General features: G+C 44.1%; 1 protein-coding gene across 1 annotated transcript in view; it reads right to left on the bottom strand.

Moving 5' to 3' along the window:
- Positions 1–15,476: 15,476 nt before the first annotated feature.
- The window catches only part of MBD6 (methyl-CpG binding domain protein 6), a 59,602-nt gene continuing 48,241 nt past the window's right edge, over positions 15,477–26,837 (bottom strand). Inside the window, exons 11-13 of the mRNA XM_077297742.1 lie at positions 24,277–24,329; positions 21,379–21,454; positions 15,477–18,328 (exon numbers count right to left, since the gene is read on the bottom strand). Of these exons, the coding sequence (XP_077153857.1) occupies positions 18,257–18,328; positions 21,379–21,454; positions 24,277–24,329 (201 nt within the window). The 3' untranslated portion in view covers positions 15,477–18,256. The remainder of the gene's footprint in view (positions 18,329–21,378; positions 21,455–24,276; positions 24,330–26,837) is intronic.

Here is a 26,837-nt window from a genome sequence, read left to right as displayed (position 1 = left end):
TGGTGGCCCCCTTCTGGCCCAAGAGAAGTTGGTTTCCAGTGTTATACTACATGGCCATGAAGGATCCTGTTCCCCTTCCGGACAAATGTGACCTGCTGTCCCAGGATCCGCTCTGGCATCAAGATTCAAACTTTCTACGCCTGACACCTTGGATACTGAGAAGAAGATCCTAAGCTCCAAGGGATTATCGGATAAGGTAATAACCATTATGCAGGCGAGTAGAAAACCAGGGACTTCGGCGATCTATTCCAAGATATGGACGAAATTCTGCTCTTACGTAGGGGAATCTACTTCGGACGCATCCCGTCCAGACATTCCCATTATACTGGAATTCCTCGAGCAGATTCAAGAAGGGTCTGAGGCCTAGCACACTACAAGTACAGATTTCTGCCCTTAGCACCTTTATGGACTTCCCTCTAGCAGGCCACCTGTGTGTTGCAAGGTTTACTGGAGCCGTTACTAGATTAAGACCCACAATCAGTGAGACTGTTCCACCATGGGACCTAAACCTAGTGTTAGGGACACCATGCAGATCTCCCTTTGAACCCCAGGAAGAATCTAATTAACTTTCCATGAAGACTGCATTTCTGGTGGCAGTCACCTCTGCAAAACGGTTAGGGGAAATCCAGGCACTGTCAGTAAGGGATCCCTAGTTACAGATCCTAGAGGATCATTTAATATTTAGGCTTGACCCGTCCCTCTTGCCAAAGGTAGTATCAAAGACAAATTTGAGCCAGGAGATCGTCCTTCCATCATTCTGTCAGCTCCAGAAGAACAAGAAAGAAAGGCTATTCCACACACTGAATGTAAGACGAGCAGTGATGCGCTATGTAGAGGTCACAGCTCCCAGGAGGCAGGACTCGAACATGTTCATACAGTGCACGGGGAAGAATTAAGGGCAAAAACCCTCAAAGTCAACTTTAACTAGGTGGTTTACATAAAAAATATCATGAACCTACAAGTCAGAGAAGAGAGAGCCCCCATTTAATATTAAAGCTCACTCCAAAAGAGCGATTTCCGTATCCTGGGCCAAAAAAGCAGGGGGCTTCCATAGACATGCAGGGCCGCAACCTGGTGTCATGAGCTTTTGCTATTCAGTGGTCTTGTCTGCTTGTGGTCAGGGTCTGGTTGAAATAAGCCACTAGAATACCAGCACCTCCGGTGAGGAGTTTTGTATGGTGAATTCAGTGCTGGCATAAAGCCATTAGAATTCCGGCTCCACCGGAGAGGTGTTTGTGCTTGCTACTCCCTGACCACTGATTGCTTTTGCTGTTAGGCTAGGTTAACATTGCGTTAACAGCAGCACGTTCAACACATGCGTTAACGGGCTGCTGTTAACGCAAGTGCCGACTTGTCATACCGCCAGCGCAGATAAAGCTAGCAGATGCTCTATCTGCACTAGCGGTGACGGACCCGGAAACGCTGCAGCCCGCGTCCCAGGGTCCGTCACTCAATGACGGCACATCGCTAGCACACGCCCATTGTGGGCATGCGCTAGTGATGCGTCCGCCATAGGGCTTAATGGCGGTGTTAACGGACTGCATTACACCGCATTATGCCGCAGTGTAACGTAGTCCGTCTAACGGACCGCTAAAACGCAGTGTGAACCTGGTCTTAGGCAGCTGTGTTCCCCTGTGACGCTAACAGGGCACAGCGTTTTCCCTTCTGTGCGACTCTGAGGAGTAACAGAGTTCGCTTATACCGCCATATTGTGCCGCTATTTGTTAGCAGCAGGTTCGTCTCCCCTGCACAGTGGACCCCGGGCTACAAACGCACCAATAATTATATCTAAATATACTCGGTGCTTTCCGCCAGCCCTAACACCTGGTCTAATATAATGACTTTCTGTAGACACTACAAGCTAGACGTAATGTCAGGTCAGTAGGTAATTTACAGACAGAAGGTCCTGCAGGCAGTGGTCCCGCCGTAAAATGTCATTGATTTGGTATTTCTCTGTCGTGCTGTCATGAGGGACATCCTGGGGAAAATAGGAATTACCGTATATACTCGAGTATAAGCCGACCCCCCTAATTTTGCCACAAAAAAATGGGAAAACTTATTGACTCGAGTATAAGCCTAGGGTGGAAAATGCAGCAGGTACCGGTGAATTTCAAAATTAAAAATAGATACTCCATACCGTTCATTATGGCCCCATAGATGCTGCACATAAAGCTGTGCCATATACAGGTTCTTCTCAAAAAATTAGCATATAGTGTTAAATTTCATTATTTACCATAATGTAATGATTACAATTAAACTTTCATATATTATAGATTCATTATCCACCAACTGAAATTTGTCAGGTCTTTTATTGTTTTAATACTGATGATTTTGGCCTACAACTCCTGATAACCCAAAAAACCTGTCTCAATAAATTAGCATATCAAGAAAAGGTTCTCTAAACGACCTATTACCCTAATCTTCTGAATCAACTAATTAACTCTAAACACATGCAAAAGATACCTGAGGCTTTTAAAAACTCCCTGCCTGGTTCATTACTCAAAACCCCCATCATGGGTAAGACTAGCGACCTGACAGATGTCAAGAAGGCCATCATTGACACCCTCAAGCAAGAGGGTAAGACCCAGAAAGAAATTTCTCAACAAATAGGCTGTTCCCAGAGTGCTGTATCAAGGCACCTCAATGGTAAGTCTGTTGGAAGGAAACAATGTGGCAGAAAACGCTGTACAACGAGAAGAGGTGACCGGACCCTGAGGAAGATTGTGGAGAAGGACCGATTCCAGACCTTGGGGAACCTGAGGAAGCAGTGGACTGAGTCTGGTGTGGAAACATCCAGAGCCACCGTGCACAGGCGTGTGCAGGAAATGGGCTACAGGTGCCGCATTCCCCAGGTAAAGCCACTTTTGAACCATAAACAGCGGCAGAAGCGCCTGACCTGGGCTACAGAGAAGCAGCACTGGACTGTTGCTAAGTGGTCCCAAGTACTTTTTTCTGATGAAAGCAAATTTTGCATGTCATTCGGAAATCAAGGTGCCAGAGTCTGGAGGAAGACTGGGGAGAAGGAAATGCCAAAATGCCTGAAGTCCAGTGTCAAGTACCCACAGTCAGTGATGGTGTGGGGTGCCATGTCAGCTGCTGGTGTTGGTCCACTGTGTTTCATCAAGGGCAGGGTCAATGCAGCTAGCTATCAGGAGATTTTGGAGCACTTCATGCTTCCTGGCACCTGCTCACAGTGCCAAAACCACTGGTAAATGGTTTACTGACCATGGTATTACTGTGCTCAATTGGCCTGCCAACTCTCCTGACCTGAACCCCATAGAGAATCTGTGGGATATTGTGAAGAGAAAGTTGAGAGACGCAAGACCCAACACTCTGGATGAGCTTAAGGCCGCTATTGAAGCATCCTGGGCCTCCATAACATCTCAGCAGTGTCACAGGCTGATTGCCTCCATGCCACGCCGCATTGAAGCAGTCATTTCTGCCAAAGGATTCCCGACCAAGTATTGAGTGCATAACTGAACATTATTATTTGATGGTTTTTTTTGTTTGTTATTAAAAAACACTTTTATTTGATTGGACGGGTGAAATATGCTAATTTATTGAGACAGGTTTTTTGGGTTATCAGGAGTTGTATGCCAAAATCATCAGTATTAAAACAATAAAAGACCTGACAAATTTCAGTTGGTGGATAATGAATCTATAATATATGAAAGTTTAATTGTAATCATTACATTATGGTAAATAATGAAATTTAACACTATATGCTAATTTTTTGAGAAGGACCTGTACAATGCTCTGCACCGTTGCCCCATAGATAGCTGTGCCATATATATAATGCTCTGCACCGTTGCCCCATAGCTGTGCCATATAGTGCTCTGCACCGTTGCCCCATAGCTGTGCCATATATATAATGCTCTGCACCGTTGCCCCATAGCTGTGCCATATAGTGCTCTGCACCGTTGCCCCATAGCTGTGCCATATACTGCTCTGCACCATTGCCCCATAGCTGTGCCATATACAGGTCCTTCTCAAAAAATTAGCATATAGTGTTAAATTTCATTATTTACCATAATGTAATGATTACAATTAAACTTTCATATATTATAGATTCATTATCCACCAACTGAAATTTGTCAGGTCTTTTATTGTTTTAATACTGATGATTTTGGCCTACAACTCCTGATAACCCAAAAAACCTGTCTCAATAAATTAGCATATCAAGAAAAGGTTCTCTAAACGACCTATTACCCTAATCTTCTGAATCAACTAATTAACTCTAAACACATGCAAAAGATACCTGAGGCTTTTAAAAACTCCCTGCCTGGTTCATTACTCAAAACCCCCATCATGGGTAAGACTAGCGACCTGACAGATGTCAAGAAGGCCATCATTGACACCCTCAAGCAAGAGGGTAAGACCCAGAAAGAAATTTCTCAACAAATAGGCTGTTCCCAGAGTGCTGTATCAAGGCACCTCAATGGTAAGTCTGTTGGAAGGAAACAATGTGGCAGAAAACGCTGTACAACGAGAAGAGGTGACCGGACCCTGAGGAAGATTGTGGAGAAGGACCGATTCCAGACCTTGGGGAACCTGAGGAAGCAGTGGACTGAGTCTGGTGTGGAAAGGCATGTGCAGGAAATGGGCTACAGGTGCCGCATTCCCCAGGTAAAGCCACTTTTGAACCATAAACAGCGGCAGAAGCGCCTGACCTGGGCTACAGAGAAGCAGCACTGGACTGTTGCTAAGTGGTCCCAAGTACTTTTTTCTGATGAAAGCAAATTTTGCATGTCATTCGGAAATCAAGGTGCCAGAGTCTGGAGGAAGACTGGGGAGAAGGAAATGCCAAAATGCCTGAAGTTCAGTGTCAAGTACCCACAGTCAGTGATGGTGTGGGGTGCCATGTCAGCTGCTGGTGTTGGTCCACTGTGTTTCATCAAGGGCAGGGTCAATGCAGCTAGCTATCAGGAGATTTTGGAGCACTTCATGCTTCCATCGGCTGAAATGCTTTATGGAGATGAAGATTTCATTTTTCAGCACGACCTGGCACCTGCTCACAGTGCCAAAACCACTGGTAAATGGTTTACTGACCATGGTATTACTGTGCTCAATTGACCAGCCAACTCTCCTGACCTGAACCCCATAGAGAATCTGTGGGATATTGTGAAGAGAAAGTTGAGAGACGCAAGACCCAACACTCTGGATGAGCTTAAGGCCGCTATTGAAGCATCCTGGGCCTCCATAACATCTCAGCAGTGTCACAGGCTGATTGCCTCCATGCCACGCCGCATTGAAGCAGTCATTTCTGCCAAAGGATTCCCGACCAAGTATTGAGTGCATAACTGAACATTATTATTTGATGGTTTTTTTGTTTGGTATTAAAAAACACTTTTATTTGATTGGTCGGGTGAAATATGCTAATTTATTGAGACAGGTTTTTTGGGTTATCAGGAGTTGTATGCCAAAATCATCAGTATTAAAACAATAAAAGACCTGACAAATTTCAGTTGGTGGATAATGAATCTATAATATATGAAAGTTTAATTGTAATCATTACATTATGGTAAATAATGAAATTTAACACTATATGCTAATTTTTTGAGAAGGACCTGTATATAATGCTCTGCACCGTTGCCCCATAGCTGTGCCATATAGTGCTCTGCACCGTTGCCCCATAGCTGTGCCATATAGTGCTCTGCACCGTTGCCCCATAGCTGTGCCATATATATATATATATATATAATGCTCTGCACCGTTGCCCCATAGCTGTGCCATATAATGCTCTGCACCGTTGCCCCATAGCTGTGCCATATAATGCTCTGCACCGTTGCCCCATAGCTGTGCCATATACCGCTCTGCACCGTTGCCCCATAGCTGTGCCATATAATGCTCTGCACCATTGCCCCATAGCTGTGCCATATACCGCTCTGCACCGTTGCCCCATAGCTGTGCCATATATATAATGCTCTGCACCGTTGCCCCATAGCTGTGCCATATAGTGCTCTGCACCGTTGCCCCATAGCTGTGCCATATATATAATGCTCTGCACCGTTGCCCCATAGCTGTGCCATATAGTGCTCTGCACCGTTGCCCCATAGCTGTGCCATATAGTGCTCTGCACCGTTGCCCCATAGCTGTGCCATATAGTGCTCTGCACCGTTGCCCCATAGCTGTGCCATATAGTGCTCTGCACCGTTGCCCCATAGCTGTGCCATATAGTGCTCTGCACGTTGCCCCATAGCTGTGCCATATAATGCTCTGCACCGTTGCCCCATAGCTGTGCCATATAGTGCTCTGCACCGTTGCCCCATAGCTGTGCCATATAATGCTCTGCACCGTTGCCCCATAGCTGTGCCATATAGTGCTCTGCACCGTTGCCCCATAGCTGTGCCATATAGTGCTCTGCACCGTTGCCCCATAGCTGTGCCATATAATGCTCTGCACCGTTGCCCCATAGCTGTGCCATATATATAGTGCTCTGCACCGTTGCCCCATAGCTGTGCCATATAGTGCTCTGCACCGTTGCCCCATAGCTGTGCCATATAGTGCTCTGCACCGTTGCCCCATAGATGCTCCACATAAATCTGTGCTGCTGCAATAAAAAAAACAACACATACTCACCTTTCTTGCTTGCAGCTCCCCAGCATCCCGTCCCGGCGTCTCTCCGCACTGACTGATCAGGCAGAGGGCGGCGCGCACACTATATGCGTCATCGCGCCCTCTGACCTGCACAGTCAGTGCGGAGAGAGAGACGCCGGGAAGATGGCGCGACGCCCGGCGTGTGGAACGCGGACAGGTGAATATGTAATACTTACCTGCTCCCGGCGTCCCGCTCCTTCCCCCGGACAGCTGGTCTTCGGTGCCGCAGCCTCTTCCTCTATCAGCGGTCACCGGCACCGCTGATTAGAGAAATGAATAGGCTGCTCCGCCCCTATGGGAGGTGGAGCCGCCTATTCATTTCTCTAATGAGCGGTCCCACGTGACCGCTCAGGGGAAGAGGCTGCGGCACCCGGAGACCGTGCGACGGGCAGGGGGAGCGACAGGAACGCCGGAAGCAGGTAAGTATATGACAGTGCTCACCCGCCGACCCCACCACCGATCATGACTCGAGTATAAGCCGAGAGGGGCACTTTCAGCCCAAACATTTGGGCTGAAAATCTCGGCTTATACTCGAGTATATACGGTAGTCCCAATTGTATTTCCAGGAGTCCATCATGACAGCACCATTACATTCCCTCCCCTGAATTCTGACAGCTGATGTGCGGTTAACATTTGTATGTAAGAATTCAATAAAATAGAGTTGCATCCATCCTGCGGTGGTGATTGGGAAAGACACTGAGGGTGAGGTGGAAGGGGGGAGGGACTTTTAACATCTTGTGTGTTTCCTGTTCCTAGAGGATGAGTAGGACTACCTCCTGTAGTGCGGTCATGATGGACTCCTGGAAATACAATTACCAGTAGGATTAATTCCAATTTTTTTATACCTTAAAAATATACATTAAAAAAAAAATGTACATTTCAATGTATATCCTGAAGTTCCAAACCTTTTTGGCATCCTATATACAATTGATGTCAGCTTTAACATTCTCCGCAGATTGTTCTCAAGAACTGCAGCTACCATTTTACTTTTTAAAGAGAACCCACAATGGTCAAATTAAAGATAAAAAAATTACGTAACTACAGATTCCCCGTAGCCTGCATAAGGTAGGGGCACAACCTTGAACGTACCTATAATTGCAATGTCGTGAAGGGGTTAACTGAGGATCAGAATTTTTTTTTTGGGACTTTCGTTTTTTCCTTCTATTCTTTCAGTAGCCAAACTATTTTAATTTTATAGTGACACAGCTGTATGAGGGCTTGTTTTTTTTGTTAGACAAGTTGTAGCATCAAATGACGCCTTTCATTTTACCATATTTTATACCGAAAAACAGGAAAAATTAGCTGGCATTACTGTTGGTGCAACATTCTCAGATCTTGAATGCCCAACGTAGTTGCAAACCTCAACACAGATGTATTTTTTTACATCTACTTGTGCTAAGCATTTAAATGGCGTTTCCAGTTGGGACAAATTATGTATCCACTTGATAGTTATCTGATTGATGTGGTCCCCGTTCACATTTGCGGTCAGCGCCGCAGCGTCGGGCGCCGCATGCGTCATGCGCCCCTATATTTAACATGGGGGCGCATGGACATGCGTTGTGCTGCGTTTTGCGCCGCATGGCCGCAAGCGTTGGACGCAAGAAACGCATCAAGTTGCATTTTTTTTGCGTCCAACTTTCGGCCAAAAACGACGCATGCGGCGCAAAACGCAGCGTTTTAGCGTGCGTTTTTGTTTGCGTTGTGCGCTGCGGCGCCGACGCTGCGGCGCACAACGCAAATGTGAACGTAGCCTTACTCGGGTCTTTTGCTTAGAGCCAAAGAATATAAGTTTGTGTGTAACATGAAGAAAACGTGGAAAGTTTATGGGTATGAATACTTTTTCAAGGCTCTACACATTATGTAATGTATATATGCTCCTCAAAATTCAATTTGCAGTCCCAAGAAGGAAAGGTTGTGGAATTATGAAAATCACAGGATTGATAGACCTGTTAATGATATGCAAAAGAAATGTTCACACTTCTGGATTACTGACCGCTGTTAGAGAGGAGGCAGTAGGACTCGATAATGCCCTTAATTCTAGAATGAAGTGCTTAGGTCAGGCCTGCACAACATACAGCCCATGGGTTGCATGGGGCCCGCCAAAGGTTTTACTGTGGCCCGCTGGGAGACGCCGTGTTCCTTCTTATGTTCAAATGTATTCACATCTTTCGGACTCCAATATATTTGAACACTGCAGCGCTTGGACTGGAGCAGAGGAGCATTGGTCAGTCCCGGCCCCAATGTGCGTCTCAGCGTGATGAGGTCACCACGCTGCCAACGTCCTCACACTGCTGTCAGCACCGAGGTGGAGAAGAAACGACCTGACTATTAGCGATCGACCAAGGAGACAAAGATTAAATGAATCATTGTGGATGAGGGGTTTAATGTTACAGTATGGGCACATAATGGGGGTGACAATTGTCAAAGGGGGGCAACTTGGAGAGAGGCATTTGTGGTGGGCACTGTATTCAGAGGGGCAGTGTGTGTGGGGTGATATTTTGAAGATGGGCAGTGTGCAGGGGATATTTTGTAGAGGGGCGGTATGCGGGGACATTTTGCAGAGTGACTGTGTGCGGGGGACATTTTGCAGAGGACCGGTGTGGAAGGGAAATTTTCAGAGGGCGTGTGTGTGTGTGTGTGTGTGTGTGTGTGTGTGTGTGTGTGTGTGCACATGCGTGTCATTTTGTTTGCAGAGGGACCATGTGTGAGGGCTATTTTATGCAGGAAGCATAGGCAATTATTTATTAAGGGGGCACATCATGGGAAATATTTCTATTTAAAGGGCAATATAATGATAGGGCACCATGTGGGGAAGTGCTGCTGAAGACGAGAGGTCTGCAGAGATGAACTCTGGATGTGAAATCTCATCGTGGCCTCGGTAGCACGTGGAGACAAAAAGGGATGGGAAAAACTTCAATCAGAGATGTCAAATATAAGGTACCTGGATGTAACTGTTTATTTGTGATCCTTCCTGTGTCTCATCAGTGCTATGGTTCCTGTATGTTTTACAGTCTGATGAGGACTTAACTCCCAGTATCTCATTACATTGTTAAAGACATACTGGGAGATGTAGGTTCATGTGATCAAATTGTACATGGGGCTGACTTGACATTGCAGTTGACAGCTGTACTAACTTGGTAATTTACTCATGCACTGACTGGCTCAGGTACTGCATTCATGTGCTGATGGTGGTTCTGATATTGTACACACGTAGCAATCCAAAACGGGCTTCATGGTGATGTTAAAACTTAAAAATCCTCAAAACTTATGGTTTTGAGATTATGAGGAGGCTTTGGTGAGATTCTGCTTCAAAAGCTCAGTGTAAGTAAGTGTATTTTCACTTACTTTTTGGAGCAGAAACTCTCAATCCTCAAAACTTGGTTCGGGTGATTTATTAATGTACTGATGGTGGTTCTGGTGATGTATTCATGTAAGTACTCATTTACATTTTTTTGCTGCCTTTTAGATTGGTTGTGTACTCCTGGTTTAGGTATATGAGGTCATTTTGCTGCGATATCTACATTCCTTCTACCACTTAGGGTGTAAATGTAAAACAGACTACAGGGGAAAAAGATTAAAAACACAGACGCACATTAAATTTAAACATAACCACACTTTTCATTTTAATACTTGATACAAAATAAAAAGACCCCTCAATGATCAGAAAACATAAAATCTAAAAATGTTTCAAAATATTTTCATCTGTTAAATTAAAGTCAACTTCCATATAAAAAGCTAAAATTCACAATTGTAAAAGTTTGTCTTGTTTTTCCTTTTTTATTTTGTACAAAAAAAATATTAAAAACTTAAAGGAGGAAAATATATTACATGAAAGGCAAAAAAGTGATACAAAATCCAATTTCTTGTTGACATATTGTTTCTTTTTTTATGTCTTGTAAGTAACAAGACAAAGGGACTATACAATATTTACACACAAATAGGTTATATATTTGCATAATTGAGTGTACACATTAGCTCCATCCCAGCTGAAGAGGTCTGAAATGCATTCATTGAGAAGTGCTCGGCCATCCGTTAGGAAGGAGAACAGAAGTCACTTGTTCCTTGAGTGACCGCTCCAAGCTAATCTAGCTGTAGTGTGCAATAACGGGATCAATGCTACATTCTGGGATCTAGGCAGCACTGGGTATAATTAGTCATTGATGGTCACCTACAGCTCTAACCGTGTGCTCCTTACATTATACAGTAATAAGTGATTGCACACTAGATAAGGTGGTGCGGGCTGTAATCTGTACCTGCATTGCATGACGCAGAGTTATTTGAGCTCTGGATTCCCACAGGGGATATTTTCTAATCATCTTTGCAGGAAAGACAGTCTGATATAACAATACAGAATAATTATAAGATCAAAATAAAAGCACTCCCATCATCTCAAGGAATGGAGACGTTGGTAGAATTCATGCACAGACGTGTAGCGTGCCGAGATTTAATATGTGTCAAGCTACATTGTGCCCCATAGCTCTGGGGCTAATAAATAGAATATGGCTTTATGCATCTCTTTAAAAGAGGATTATTAAATATGTTTCACTTTATAGTCGTACAAAAATGTATCCTATTAAGTCGTGCTGAGTACATGAGACTATAGGGGGTTATAATGAGGATGTGTAGTGAAGAGCGGATATTAGTATTAGTTGGTTCACATTACCTGGGGAGCAATGGGGCACTGGAAGTTTTTGTGTAGCGAGAGGCTGAGGTTTTTAAGGTGGAGGGCAGCCCCAGCGCCCAAAATGGAGAGGGTAAGATGGCCAACCAGATGAGGGCTGGAGAATATATGAAGCCCCCTATTATAAGCTACTGGGAACTAACAGGAATCATTTCAACTACCAAAGCTCCAGAAATAATGGAAGCCGTGATGCCAATGTCTTCAGAGCCTTACTGAACTGTACAAGCAGGGCACTGCTGTAACAATAGTAATAATGTATACAGTCCATTCACAGCATCGGCCACCCCAGTATGTCCCTGTGTCATCAAGACCAGAACCTTAATATCAGGAGAATCTGACATGTGCCCGAGATCACAAAAACCTGTAAGCAACAAAGGAGGAATTGCTATGTGGAGCCCGCAGCTGTAATAGTTGGAATTCATGTCTACAGGATAATAGGGGCTATTAGTTGGGAAAAATCAGGAGGGTGCAATCTTTTTTGCAATTTCAATAAAGCTCTATTTAAAAAAAAAAAACAACAAAAAAAGGAATATTAATCGGTGTGTAGTGATGTCAAAGTAAAGTTAGTGTTCTACTGGGAAACCCTTATAAATGTTCTCTATGCAAAAAACCCCCACTATAGATGCAACATAAGTCAATAGATGCTCAACTTTTTAAAGAAGTTATCTGGGAATAAACAATATTTTTATATTTAAAGTACAGCCACTGTCTAGATAGATTAGAAGAGAGGACTGTTATTTCTAGGGCCATTCTTGCCCTTACTCAGGTATTGAGGCAAAACTCCATTTAAATGAATAGGGATAAGCTGCAATATCAGATACACAAGAAGAATAAGATTGGTGCTGTTTCTAGGGAAGAGAAGAAAAAAAAACCAACTGCTGAACTTTCTAATCCTGAACAACTGGTTTCAATAGATCAAAGTGTTCATTTACCAATTCCTACTTGGTACAGATTATTGTTAATGTTTTATCCTTCTGGAGGTCAGTATTTCATGGTCTAACATTTATAAATCATTAGGGCCGACATATACTTCTTACCGTGGCATCTGCATTTCTACGGAAAGGTTTTTAAAAGTTTTAAAAAATTGCAACAAAACGTACAAGGTAAAGCTGTGTAACAAAATGGTAGAGTAAAAAACACCCCCACCCCCCAAAAAAAGTCACTGCAAAAGACAAAAGAAAGTCAGAAGAAGAGGAAAACGGAATCTTTATAAGTGAATTTATGGTTTCCTGCCTTCCTCCAAAGTTTAGTTACAGGTTGGCACTGTGGTAGCAATACGCAGGTCCCAATACTAGGACCATAGAAGTGTTAATGGAATAACAATGTACATAGTTATTACTGTGTACATACCATAAGCGAATGCAGCCTATGGACAGAAGATTGTGGAATGACATTTTGGGATTGTGTCATATAAGGTTATTTTCTATTATTTATGGACCAAACAAGGAAGTCAATGTGCATGGAAACAGGAAAGACCCCTTAAGTAGAAATACAAGCAATAAATGTCCATGATAGACATTTATGATAAATTGTTCTCATAAAGACCCCTTAAGGGTCCAAATGCTGGTATTCATTCCTTGTGGAGGGGCGGCTGCACAATCACAGCCAATCCCCACTACAACCTATGGGAGATGTGATTGGGGCATCAGTCTATACAGCATGGTTCCCAGGGCCGCTCTTGATACAGAAGTGCTCTATATGCATACAGATCTGTGTCTATTAACTAAAGTATATTACAAACTGGAAGATGTGTTTTTTGTATTATTTCCACAGTGCCAACGTATTAGTCTTTCACCTTTAGAGAAACAGTAACACGCTTCAGTCATGATTTCAATACTAGGTGAAAAGCGAAGCAGCTTGTAGACCCCCTGCGAATAGTCAAAGAACAATCACTATCCCCTATTATATACTAGAAGCAACAATGTGATGAGTACACTGCCAAATCTCACTTCCTGGACTAGACAAACCCAAATGTCACTAGGCATCTTAGTGTTAGCCACGTGGGTGGAAGCTGGAGAAGATGTGATTGAAGTATATGAATATGTATCATTTAAAGGGGTTGTCTGGACTCAATAGAAAAGTCTGCAGTCACTATGTGCTGAACGGCAATGTGTCCTGTGCGCATGCTGTCACGATTCCCTGTACAAGTGGGCGGTCACGTTACCGTGCGTTTATGCCATGTATATACCTGCCATCACGTGCCAGCTAGACTCAATGCGCTCCTATATTTATTCAGTAGGTGATCTCCCAATCGCACAAGGCATAAAGTGGAATCGTGACAGTGTGCACCCCACAAGATGTCAGGATTCAGCAGGCTGAAGTCACATAGACTTTTCTTATGAGACCACACAACCACTTTAATGAACTGTTACCTCGTTTGCCACAATACCACTCATCTATATTCTGCAGCAGTGCCATGCTAATCCTACCTACACATACCGTGACAACGTTGTCGTATATGTAAAGGAACCAAGGGGCAAATCGCCCTGAACATTCCCTCCGGACTGGATGAGAAACTATAAATGAAGACTAGGATTCCTATTTCTAGAGACCCCGATAGCTCTACGCACTCGTCTGAATTAGGAAATACTGGAACCTTTTCTCCCTCGGTTGTAATGTATAGGCTGATAACTGGCTGTTACATCGGGAGTGTCCCAACAATGTCAGACAGGGTCTATTAAGTGCTGACAGTGTCATAGTGTGAAAGTGTGAAAGGAAAACCCTACAAAGAGAATGGGAACTACCAGTTATCAATTTATTTATGCTTTTTCAGAAGAGAAAAAAATTCTATTCGGAAGGTAAAAATAATAACATAATTGATCCTTTTTTAGTGGTGACAAATAGCAAGCTTCCGAGACTACTTGGGTTTCTTCGTCAGGTGCGGTGTTCAGACAGATTTTTGGTACTCACTGTGAAATCTCTTTCTTGTAGCCTTTATGCTGCCAACTGGAGGCTGACACTAAGGCTATGTGCACACAAGAAGTATTTGCATCTTTTGACAAGAAAAATGCAGCTCAAAAGCGCACATTTTTGGTGCAGATTTTTCCTCACTTATTAGTATGAGCTAATCTGCAGCAAAAACTGTGAAAGAATTGACATACAGCAGATTTACATCTGGAAGTCAAAAATAAGCAACCTGTGCATGAGACTTCAGGATTCGCATTCACTTTGCTGGAATCAGGTTTTGTAACAAATCTGCATTGTGTGCACAGGCCCTGAGAGTACTTCTTAAAAAAACAAAAAACTGACTCTTCCCCACTAGCTACAGCAGGGCAGCAGACACCCAGAAAGCAACACCCCTCCCAAACCAGGGAGGGTGCTGGGTCCCACTATGACGGCGATGAGAGACAGAGACTTTATAATGAGCACCAAAAAGATTTATTTCTCGGTTGCTTCATTTGGGGGAGACAGGAGCCATGGGACGTCCTAAAGCGGTTTAAAAAAAAAATAAAAACCCAATACCAGTACTGCAGAAGGTAGAATAGCAATCCCTCGGGTTCTCTTGTGGCGCCCTTCCCTAGATGCAGAAGGTAAGAGATTTACAACGATGTTAGCAGAAGACTGAACAACTGGGAGTCCAGGTTTCTCCTCCTGCTACCAAGGAGTCAGGTTTTTTCTTATGCCGGAGTCACACTATCATAGAATACGGCCAAGTGCTATGCAAGAAAACATCACATAGCACCCGGCCCAGGGTTACTCCATGGGGCAGCTCACATCACCGTTTATTTTCTCAGGTGTATTCAGCGTGCGAGTAAAATCAAAGCATGCTGCGACTGGCAACATGACTTGGCCGAGACTTGGCAATGCAAGCCTATGGGTGCGAGAGAAAAAAAAATAATAATAATAAAAAAAAAAAAAAATAGCACAGCACTCAGACCATGCAAGTGAAGTGAAATTTTTACGCACCGGTGTTCTTTGAAAAGCCGGCAAATCATGTGTGGTGTACAGTAAGATCACACTGACAGGTTAGGATATATATACACATAGAATACATATATAGATGTCAGTGACACATATTTATATATATATATTTATATATATATATATATATTTATATATATATATATATATATATATATATATATATATATATATATATATATATACATATATATATATATATATATATATACATATACATATACATATATATACATATACATATACATACACACACACACACACACACACACTCACATTTATATTACATAGATAGAAAAGCCGGTAATTCAGCAGCCGCATACTGTAAAATCGCTGCAGGAGCCCATAGAAAAGATGGGTTACATACAGTATATACACATATGGAGGTCAGTGGCATATCCAATTAGTACAGTGTGTGCAGCTTACTGTACATGTATTTAATTAATAAAAGATTATTTTTCTGAAAAAAAAATGGCGTGGGCTCCCATAGAATAGATATATAGATATCTATTATTTTCTATCACTCTGTGATTATACTGTACACAGCAAATGAATTAATGAATTGCCGGCTTTTCATCTATCTATTATTTATATATATGTGTGTTTTGAAGAATATTTCCTTTGAAAACGATGTGTAAATGACATAGAGAATTGCCCTATGTAAAAGCTCATGTTAAAAATCGCATTGCAGTCGGATGTAGATCGGATGCTAGGTGTGAAAAATCAGATTGTACTATCATGACACTTGCATTAGCAGTGAGACTCGGACCGATTTTTCATATGTTTAGTGCGACTCCGGCCTAAGATGTATTCTTCATGTCAGCATCTTAACCAATGGTTCCTGTGTCCCCAATGAAGCGACTGGAAAAGAGCAATTTTTGTGAAATTGCAGTAAAAAGACGCACTTAGTTTATGAGGTATAGACGCAGTTACTAAAGTAGACGTGACCAGAGAGCCAACAGATACTTTATGGCGTACATGATAACAACCCATACAAATAACTCTCAGCTGATCAATAATAAGACCGGATTTCTTTCCAGCTACCAATACCTGTTACCAAGATATAAAGAGACCGATCGTGCACATGATTATATATAGGGTTTGCCACTGTAGCCTTACAAGTCATCACACTTCATGAAGAATATTTCACATTCAGACACAGATTAAAAAGTGCATTGTTAAAAATGTTAAGAATATTGGATTTGATATGTTGAGATAATTGATCAGCTATTATATAAGGGACACTTGTAAAATATGTGACCCCCCTTGTGACGCTACATGGGACACCTCATGGGGTGCAGATGATGCATCAGACCCAGTCGCTAAAACAATTCAAATTAATTGTCTTAAAATTCATATATTTCCATGCCCTGTGCAAACAGCTTCGCATCTGATGAAATGCTCTAGATTTAACCATTAAAATAGAAGAAGTGAACGCCATTAGTTACAGGGGCACACCCATATTACACACGTTTATCTCAGATTCACAGGATATGTCATAAATGGTATATAGATATGGATCCCAGCTGACGTATTGGGAAAACAGACCCTTTCTCAGCTATCCGCCTGTGCGGCCCTCTACAATGAAGTCTATGGGGTTCGTACATCAAGTAGTAAAATGTAAAAACAGAGAGGGATGTGGATGTACGTGTGAGGCCTTAAAACTTGCTATAAAGTTAAATTAGGGCAAAGAATACAAGCCATGCTACCAGAAAACCAACAAAACCTGTGATGTGCTTTAGCGGACAATCAAATTCGTGGAATTTCCAAAAGTACCAGAATATAGGAAGAAATAAAAGAAAAACATATACACAAACTAGAGAATAAATAAATAAAAATAGTGTACTGGACAAGAAAACAACATGTGAGAGGAAGTGGATAATGCAGATTGTGCTTTTAGGAGCCCATCAGAATCACTGCATGGCTCGTTTATTGTCCGGCAAGTTGGTCTAGGCACTTAGTGGCCATGTACGGTCTAGGTACCTAGTCGCCATGTACGGTCTAGGTACCTAGTCGCCATGTACGGTCTAGGTACCTAGTGGCCATGCACGGTCTAGGTACCTAGTGGCCATGCACGGTCTAGGTACCTAGTGGCCATGCACGGTCTAGGTACCTAGTGGCCATGCACGGTCTAGGTACCTAGTGGCCATGCACGGTCTAGGTACCTAGTGGCCATGCACGGTCTAGGTACCTAGTGGCCATGCACGGTCTAGGTACCTAGTGGCCATGCACGGTCTAGGTACCTAGTGGCCATGCACGGTCTAGGTACCTAGTGGCCATGTATGGTCTAGGTACTTAGTGGCCATGTACGGTCTAAGAACCTAGTGGCCATGTACCGTCTAGGTACCTAGTGGCCAAGTACCGTCTAGGTACCTAATGGCCATGTACCGTCTAGATACCTAACGGCCATGTACTGTCTAGGTATCTAGTGGCCATGTACCTGGATGAAGCAAGTCCCATTATACATCATTAGCTCTGTGGCTCACAAAGTATGCTGGGAGTTATATTCCAGTATCACATGGAAAGCCATTAAGTGTCTAGACCCAATTACAGTGTTTCTGTGATAAAGTACAAGACACAGCTAAAATATTACTATATACAAACATACAGAAATGGGAAAATGGCCTGCTCCTATCGCAACACCCTTGAAAGCCGCAGAGATATGCCACTCCTCCTACAAAGAAAAAAAGGGCGCTTTAAATATCTATAATATGTCAAAGTATATATGCTTCATAACATGAGTGTTATGAATCTCATACAAAGATCCAAATGATAAAGTCCCAACACTAAATAATGCACTCTACACGGAGCTGACTGGTCAGAGAACAGGCGCACACTGGAGAGGAGCAGAGGACAGGACTGACCAGACAGACTGGCTTCTCACCAGTGCAGCCACTCAGGACAGAAGGGCATGGTTGTGTCTTAAAGGGGGAATCATAAGTAAGAGCTTTGCCTGTAGCTGAATGATAAAATGCGGCATAGGCTGAGGAGCAGGGAAGTGCCATTAGGTGAAGATGAGAGGACATTGGTACTGAGCACGAGAATGGTTAAATTATTCTAAATGATCCTCCGCCGTCTGTTCTTGGCTGGTCGACCCGGGCGGTTCTGGCGAATAACAGGACGTTCAGCCTGTAGGATTAGAATATAGGGTTAACATCATATATGCATCTTAGCAAAAAAAAAAAAAAGTATCTGAACATAAAAAATGTGACTGCATTTTCCTCTATGCGTTCCTATCATCAAACTGGAATACAAGAGCCCAAGAAGTCCACATGTAAACAGTACGTGTATGCCCTTCTTTAGACGTGGCTTAAAGGGGCGGTCCAAGGGCATAAACATACTATTATAGCTCACTAAAGCTACACTGCTGTCCAGGATTGGGGGACGTTCACTTCCGCCTTTGCCCAGACACAGACCGCGCTTCCCCGCTGTATGTCAGTGATGAAGGAACGAGCTGACGAGGTTAATTGGCTAGCCCACTTTACGTTCTCTGAATCAGGGGTGACAGCCCGGCTTTACCCATTACTGACACAGAGGGGGGGAGCAAGTCCTGCGCTGCCGCCAGATCAGCTACGTTAACTGCAATGGTCGACATTAAAACTCAGCTGTCAGACATGACCTAACCGGTAAGTGCTCATTTAGATTTCCAAACCCACCAAATTGGACGACTGCTTCAATGTTTTAATGCAGTCTTAACTCTGCAATAAAAGCAGATCAGTCACCAGACTTCCCAATACCATTTGCACACATTAAACACTAAACAGGTCTCTTAGGCCTGACAAGGATGCTGAATTTACTGTCATAACCCATATCAGACAAACGGCTGCATTATCCTTTATGATAGTTTAACACCATCACCACCCATCTATCCTGACTGACAGCTGCAGCTTGTCCTGAAAGTGTGAGATCCCAGCAGCACGATGGACGCCGCTCAGTACAAGCTGCAGCTGCCAGTCAGGCGGGGAGCATAGAGCCTGAACACACCGGACTCATGAGCTCTCTCACTCCATAGAGGAACTCCGAAAATGCTCATCTTAAAGGGCACCTGTCACCTCGTTTTTTCAGTATGAGATAAAAATACTGTTAAATAGGGCCTGAGCTGTGCATTACAACAGTGTATTTTGTGGACCCCGATTCCCCACCTATGCTGCAGAAATACGTTACCAAAGTAGCCGTTTTCGCCTGTCAATCAGGCTGGTCTGGTCAAAAGGGCGTGGTGTCTTCCCCCAGATCTTGCTCAGTTTTCCGTTGGTGGCGTAGTGGTTTGCGCATGCCCAAGGTCCCGAATCCACTGCACAGGGGAGTTAAAAGAGCGCGATGTGCACTATTTCATTGGTGATCGGTGGGGGCGGCCATCTTCCTTTGGCCGCGCGTGCGCAGAAGCGGCTCTCTGCTGGCCGCGGCTTCAGGAAAATGGCCGCGGGATGCCGCGCGTGCGCAGATGGAGATCGCGGCGGCCATTTTCCTGAAGCAGAGTTCGCATGTCTGCTTCAGGAAAATGGCCGCCGCGATCTCCATCTGCGCACGCGCGGCATCCCGCGGCCATTTTCCTGAAGCCGCGGCCAGCAGAGCGCCGCTTCTGCGCACGCGCGGCCAAAGGAAGATGGCCGCCCCCACCGATCACCAATGAAATAGTGCAAATCGCGCTCTTTTAACTCACCTGTGCAGTGGATTCGGGACCTTGGGCATGCGCAAACCACTACGCCACCAACGGAAAACTAAGCAAGATCTGGGGGAAGACACCACGCCCTTTTGACCAGACCAGCCTGATTGACAGGCGAAAATGGCTACTTTGGTAACGTATTTTGGCAGCATAGGTGGGGAATCGGGGTCCACAAAATACACTGTTGTAATGCACAGCTCAGGCCCTATTTAACAGTATTTTTATCTCATACTGAAAAAACGAGGCGACAGGTTCCCTTTAACAACATAAGGAATACACATCCATCCTGACATGGCTTCTTAAAGTAAATACATCAGTTTCATCAGGATTAAAAGCTATATATTACAAGGGTTATTCTCAAAGTTGTCTCAGGAGCAGCACACCCCTCTCCAGTCTCCTTCACTTCCTAGTTTATGGCAGAGCGTGTACTCCTCCTTGAGTGACAGCTCTGGTGAGTAGCAGAGCTGTAGTATTAGTAGAGCTATAAAGCTCAGCACAAGCTCTGCTGTAACACAATTAGCTCTTACCGGTCTGTCATGGAGTGTACACTGCTATCACTATTTTTACACCTAAAAATAACAGGGCTTTTGAAGAAAGTCCATCTGGGGACAGTGAGAGCTGTAATGTTGGGTGATGGGGATTGTGATTCTTTAGGATTGATGAGAAGAGCTCTTCAGGAGCTAAGAGGGAAGTGAGCAGCAAACTACTGTATAGAAATCAATAGTCTCGAGAGTTGGCTGGTATGTTAGGACTTAAAGGGGTTGTCCAAACTTGTACAGCTCGCACATTGCACAGATTCTCTGGTGCCGGCACTGGGTGATCATGTTATCACAAGTATGTGATTTGCATACTTCTGACCACAATCTGACTAGACATGTCCAGTGTCGCTCAATTCACTTGTACTGAGCGAATACGTCCGCAATGTATGCAAATTGCACATTTACGGTCAGGCGCCCTTGTGCTCCTGGAAAATCCTGACAGCATGCAGTGTGCGCGCTGTGAGGATTCACAAGTCTGCAGTCACAGAGTGCCCGGACAACCTCTTTAACTCCTCTCCTGAAATGTAGCTACTGCCCACATTCAACTAGGGTCTGGTCAAGCTCTGTTGGCCGAGCTCCATAGAAACCTTTCAATGGAGGAGAATTGCAACTAACAGAAAAAGCACAGCAATTGCAAACTTGGTTATTGTCATGCTTGCTAACTAGCTAAAGTAAATTAATAACTTGAGAATTCTCCTTTAGTAACAAACAGTTTGTATTGTGAAACTTGGTTACGGCTCCACAATAAATTAATGCAAATTAATGTAATACAGATCTCATATTTAGCACTACATAAGGTGCCGTTTAGACATGTATAGATGAGCACCATTTATAGTAGATTCTGGTCCATGAAGGACCATATAAAGTGGATTGTGACTCAAAGAACTAAAATACAACACTTGCAATTATATTAAAATCTATGCCCTCCTCTATCACAGTTCTGCCAAGACTGAAGACGACTTGTGTACAGCGCTTACATTTAAACCATTGGCAGGATCCAGAGTTGGCCATTTTGCAGGGAGAGCGTCTATTCGAGAACCCATCCTCTGAGAGCTGGAACCACAAAAGTCTTAAATGTCAGAATTACAAGTGTCACCATGTATTAGTCAGATTTTATGATCTATTTCTTCTCCCAATCATTAAAATATCCAGGTCTTACGTTATAATACTCCAAAAGCATTTATACAGTAGAAAACATTTTTTTTGAAAATAAAAGGTACAGACACAATGGGGATGAGACAGAGACAGCAACCACTGTTTAAATGCCACTGTCAGACATTGAATTGAGCGTGCTCAGATCCTGAACCCCCTTCCCAGGATGCTTATTCACATCCTAATTTAGGAAGGGGTTAATTAATAACTTTTTGTGTAACATTTTGTGGTTTCCATCATATGTATACCTGCAGCATACTTAATTCTGCTCAATATTACGTGATACAATTAATCTAAATAATTATATGTTAATATTAACATTGAGCAGAATTACCGTAATTTCAACTGGTTTGGCCCTCTACAATAGTCACGGTTTCTCATGTGGCCCCTTGGGAAAATTAATTGCCCACTCCTGCTCTGGAATAAACTGCTCACCTCCGTCTTGGTCAAAGTAACAGACTGCCAGGTTACACAGACAATTATACTCTATGGAGATGGGAGGGGAGAGGAGAAGATAGAAACCAGGCAGACTATGCTCCAGCTTCATGAAAATGCATTTTAGCTTAGAGCAGGATTCACAGCCATACTACTCAGTACTGCTGTATAATGTCCTCCGAGCTGCTGCTTTTGTCTGTGCGCTACTGAGGAAGGAGAGCAGGAATCCATCTCTCTATGTGTACTGTGAATGGAAAGAGTCTAGTCTCCTCTAAGCCAGTCTCCACTTACTTGCTTAGAAACCAATGAAAACTATAATAGAACAAGCCTTCATAGGAGAAATCTAGTGAAAATGCAGGATACAAGTCCTACAATGGCCACATATAGTGTTATTCCTCACATACCCACACAAATCACCGCTAATTCTGAAACAACAAGTACACTTTAAATGAGTTGTTCACTACATGACACTCCAGTTTACTCAATTCCTGACTTTAATTAAAATAAAAGCAATGTATACTCCCCTCCTGGGGCGGCGCTGTGCCAGGAACGTTGGTGCCTCTGTTCCCAAAGAGTGACGTGACTTGTATCACACGCCAGCTGATGCCGACAAGCGGCCGCTCCTTGGCTGCAGCTCACCAATATTCAACCAGGGCAGACGCCCAGTGTGATAAAATAGTAATGGCTGCATCCAGTACGTAACATGAGTCACGTGGACGCCGAGAACAGAGGCGCAGATATTGCTGGAATGATGCCGCTGTGGGAAGTATAGACTGTTTTTATTTTAAGTGAGGTTTGGAATTTATCAAACTGGGGTTGTCCAATAGTGAACAAACCTTTACATTAAAGGGGATCTCTGGGGAAAAGAAAATGAAATACTGAAAAAAATACAACTATAAATAAATTCATAAATATCTTCAATTATTTTAAATGCTTATTTTGAATACGGGATAGGCAACATGTTAATTAAAATGGCACCAACAGAAAAGTAATCAAAAAGCCCACCCTAGACACAAAGCAAGACAGGTAATGTTGTAAGGAGCACTCCTTCCTGCTCTGGCTGATAGCCATCGCCACCTGCCAAAATGTGTACATAGGAAAGGAAACCTCTCAGACGCCATCCAGTGATGGAGCACAGACAGACAACTCAGGCGGTAAGACAAAGGGCGGCAGGTCTGGAGGCGCTCCTTCCTGACACAAGCCATGCTGCGGTGTGATCAGGAAGGGTTTTGTGTTCGCTAATGTGATGGCAGGTATCTTAAAGGGAACCTGTCACCCCCAAAATGGCTGGTGAGGTAAGCTCACCGGCATCAGGGGCTTATCTACAGCATTCTGTAATGCTGTAGATAAGCCCCAATGTTACCTGAAAGAGGAGAAAAAGACGTTAGATTATACTCACCCAGGGGTGGTCCCGGTGCGGTCAGGTCGGATGGGTGTCTCTGGTCCGCTCCGGCGCCTCCCATCTTCATTCCATGACGTCCTCTTCGGGTCTTTACGCCGCGGCTCCGGCGCAGGAGTACTTTGTCTGCCCTGTTCAGGGCAGAGCAAAGTACTGCAGTGCGCAGGTCCTGGGCCTCTCTGACCTTTCCGGCACCTGCGCACTGCAGTACTTTGCTCTGCCCTCAACAGGGCAGACAAAGTACTCCTGTGCCGGAGCCGTGGCGTAAAGACCCGAAGAGAACGTCATGGAATGAAGATGGGAGGCGCCGGAGTGGACCGGAGACACCCATCCGACCTGACCACACCAGGACCGCCCCTGGGTGAGTATAATCTAACGTCTTTTTCTCCTCTTTCAGGTAACATCGGGGGCTTATGTACAGCATTACAGAATGCTATAGATAAGCCCCTGATGCCGGTGAGCTTACCTCACCAGCCATTTTGGGGGTGACAGGTTCCCTTTAAGGGGAATCTGTCACCCCAAAATTCGCCTACGAGCTAATGCCACCGGCATCAGGGGCTTATCTATAGCATTCTGTAATGCTGTACATAAGCCACCGCACCGGGACAGCCCCTGGGTGAGTATAATCTAACTTGTTTTTTTTATCTTGCAGGTTACATCGGGGGCTTATCTACAGCATTACAGAATGCTATAGATAAGCCCCTGATGGATGTGGCCTTAGCTTATAGGCGAATTTGGGGGTGATAGATGCTGCTGGTCCAAACTGTCAATCAAGCAGAAGCACACCTGACAGCAGCCAACATGAGGCCCGGGAGTGGTGTGCTCCTGCAGAAGATGAGGACAACCCTGTAACTGAGGCTACATACACAATTATTGTTACTAAACCTACTTTTGGCCTCTTCTTCTTCCTCTACGGGAGCGTTTCAGCAGCTGGGGTGGCACCTGATGGGCAGAGAACACAGAACAGTTGAGTTACAAAAAGTTCTATGTATTTAATATAAACCTGTTGTTTTTTGCTGTAATTACTGGTAATCAGTGATGAGCGAATATACTCGTTACTCGAGATTTCTCGAGCACGCTCGGGGGTCCTCCGAGTATTTTTTAGTGCTCGGAGATTTACGGTAGTTTTTCTTGCCGCAGCTGAATGATTTACATCTGTTAGCCAGCATAAGTACATGTGGGGGTTGCCTGGTTGCTAGGGAATCCCCACATGTACTTATGCTGGCTATCAGATGTAAATCATTCAGCTGCGGCACTAAAAACCAAAACTCCAAGCACTAAAAAATACTCGGAGGACCCCCGAGCGTGCTCGGGAAATCTCGAGTAACGACTATATTCGCTCATCACTACTGGTAATATATCCCAAACTAAGTTCTGAACTAGCTATACATTGCTCAGTTTAGATGGCCGCACTAGGCATCAACAGCTGTCTGAAGTTTGAACAACTCATAGGGCACTAAAGGGGGTCTGTCATCACAAACTAACTGTTCATACCAAGCACGGGTGCTCATGGCCGAGCAGTTCACTGCATCCATCTCTGCCCTCCTTGGGCTGTAAAGGAGAGCCAAGATATGAGGCAAAACAAGTAGGTGGAGGGTGCAGTGAACTGCTCGGCCACGTCAAGTGTGGACTGAGCACATGTGCTTGGTTGTAGTAGTTTGTGAGAGAATCCCTTTAAACAGAACTGACTAAACATGGAATATGGTGCTATACTGTATGGCAATCCAATGCTAAACATGCCGCTCATTAAAGTATTAGCATTGATGGAGAAAAATTGCTTGTAAAATAGCTGTCAATTGGGTGGTGCTGAAACGAGAACCAGTCAAAGTCTAGTATCTGCTGGTACGCCCATCCAGCTTGGACTGCCATCGTGTCCAGCATGTGAGGCCACATGAGGTAGGATGTAAATCAATGCTGAACGGGCGAGTAAACAGCATATGGACTGTGACTATTACTCGCTGCAGAACCGCCCACTTGGCTACAATATATTGGTAATAATTAGTGATGAGCGCAAGTGCTCATTACTCGAGTTTGCCTAGGGTGCTCGGATATTCCCAAAGTATCGCGGGTGCTCGAGTCCCCGTGGCCCCATGTTTCGCGGTTGTTAGCTACAAAACATGCAGTGGTTACCTGGCAAATGCGGGCAATTCCAGGATGATTTGTGGTTATCTTAACAGCAGCAAAGTATGAGGGGCAGGGACTCGAACATGTCACTCGAGCCCCCGTCATACTCGGTGCATACCCGAGCACCCCAGGGAAACTCGAGTATCCAGCCCTTGCACTCATCACTAGTAATACGGCAGTATTTGCCTACAGCATAGTAACATGTACGTTACTGAACTTGGGACATCGGACTCTCAGGTTCCCTTTTAAACTTTGGTTCTGGAGCCGTGAATGTTGATGGAATCACAATACAGTGTGTGCAGAATTATTAGGCACGTTGTATTTTGCTCACATGATACTTTTTATACATGTTGTCCTACTCCAAGCTGTTCAGTCTTGAGAGCCAACTACCAATTAAGTAAATCAGGTGATGTGCATCTCTGTAATGAGGAGTGCTGTTGTCTAATGACGTCAAAACCCTATATAAGGTGTGCTTAATTATTAGGCAACTTCCTTTCCTTTGGCAAAATGGGTCAGAAGAGAGATTTGACGAGCTCTGAAAAGCCCCAAATTGTGAGATGTCTTGTAGAGGGATGCAGCAGTCTTGAAATTGCCAAACTTTTGAAGCGTGATCACCGAACAATCAAGCGTTTCATGGCAAATAGCCAACAGGGTCGCAAGAAGCGTGTTGGGCAAAAAAGGCGCAAAATAACTGCCCATGAATTGAGGAAAATCAAGCATGAAGCTGCCAAGATGCCATTTGCCACCAGTTTTGCCATATTTCAGAGCTGCAACGTTACTGGAGTAACAAAAAGCACAAGGTGTGCGATACTCAGGGACATGGCCAAGGTAAGGAAGGCTGAAAAACGACCAACTTTGAACAAGAAACATAAGATAAAACATCAAGACTGGGCCAAGAAATATCTTAAGATTGACTTTTCAAAGGTTTTATGGACTGATGAAATGAGAGTGACTCTTGATGGGCCAGAGGCTGGATCAGTAAAGGGCAGAGAGCTCCACTCCAACTCAGACGCCAGCAAGGTGGAGGTGGGGTACTGGTATGGGCTGGTATCATCAAAGATGAACTTGTGGGACCTTTTCGGGTTGAGGATGGAGTGAGGCTCATCTCCCAGACCTACTGCCAGCTTCTGGAAGACAACTTCTTCAAGCAGTGGTACAGGAAGAAGTCGGTATTGTTCAAGAAAAGAGGGATTTTTGGTTCTTACCGTAAAATCTCTTTCTTGGAGCCTTCATTGGGGGACACAGGTAACCATGGGTGTATGCTGTTGTCACTAGGAGGCTGACACTATGCAAATAAAGAAGAAGTAACTCCTCCCCGGCAGTATA

This window comes from Ranitomeya variabilis, chromosome 3 (assembly GCF_051348905.1).
Source record: "Ranitomeya variabilis isolate aRanVar5 chromosome 3, aRanVar5.hap1, whole genome shotgun sequence".
NCBI classification, from domain to species: Eukaryota; Metazoa; Chordata; class Amphibia; order Anura; family Dendrobatidae; genus Ranitomeya; species Ranitomeya variabilis.
Note: the sequence above shows the minus strand (reverse complement) of the source record. Positions and strands in the feature narration are given on the sequence as shown.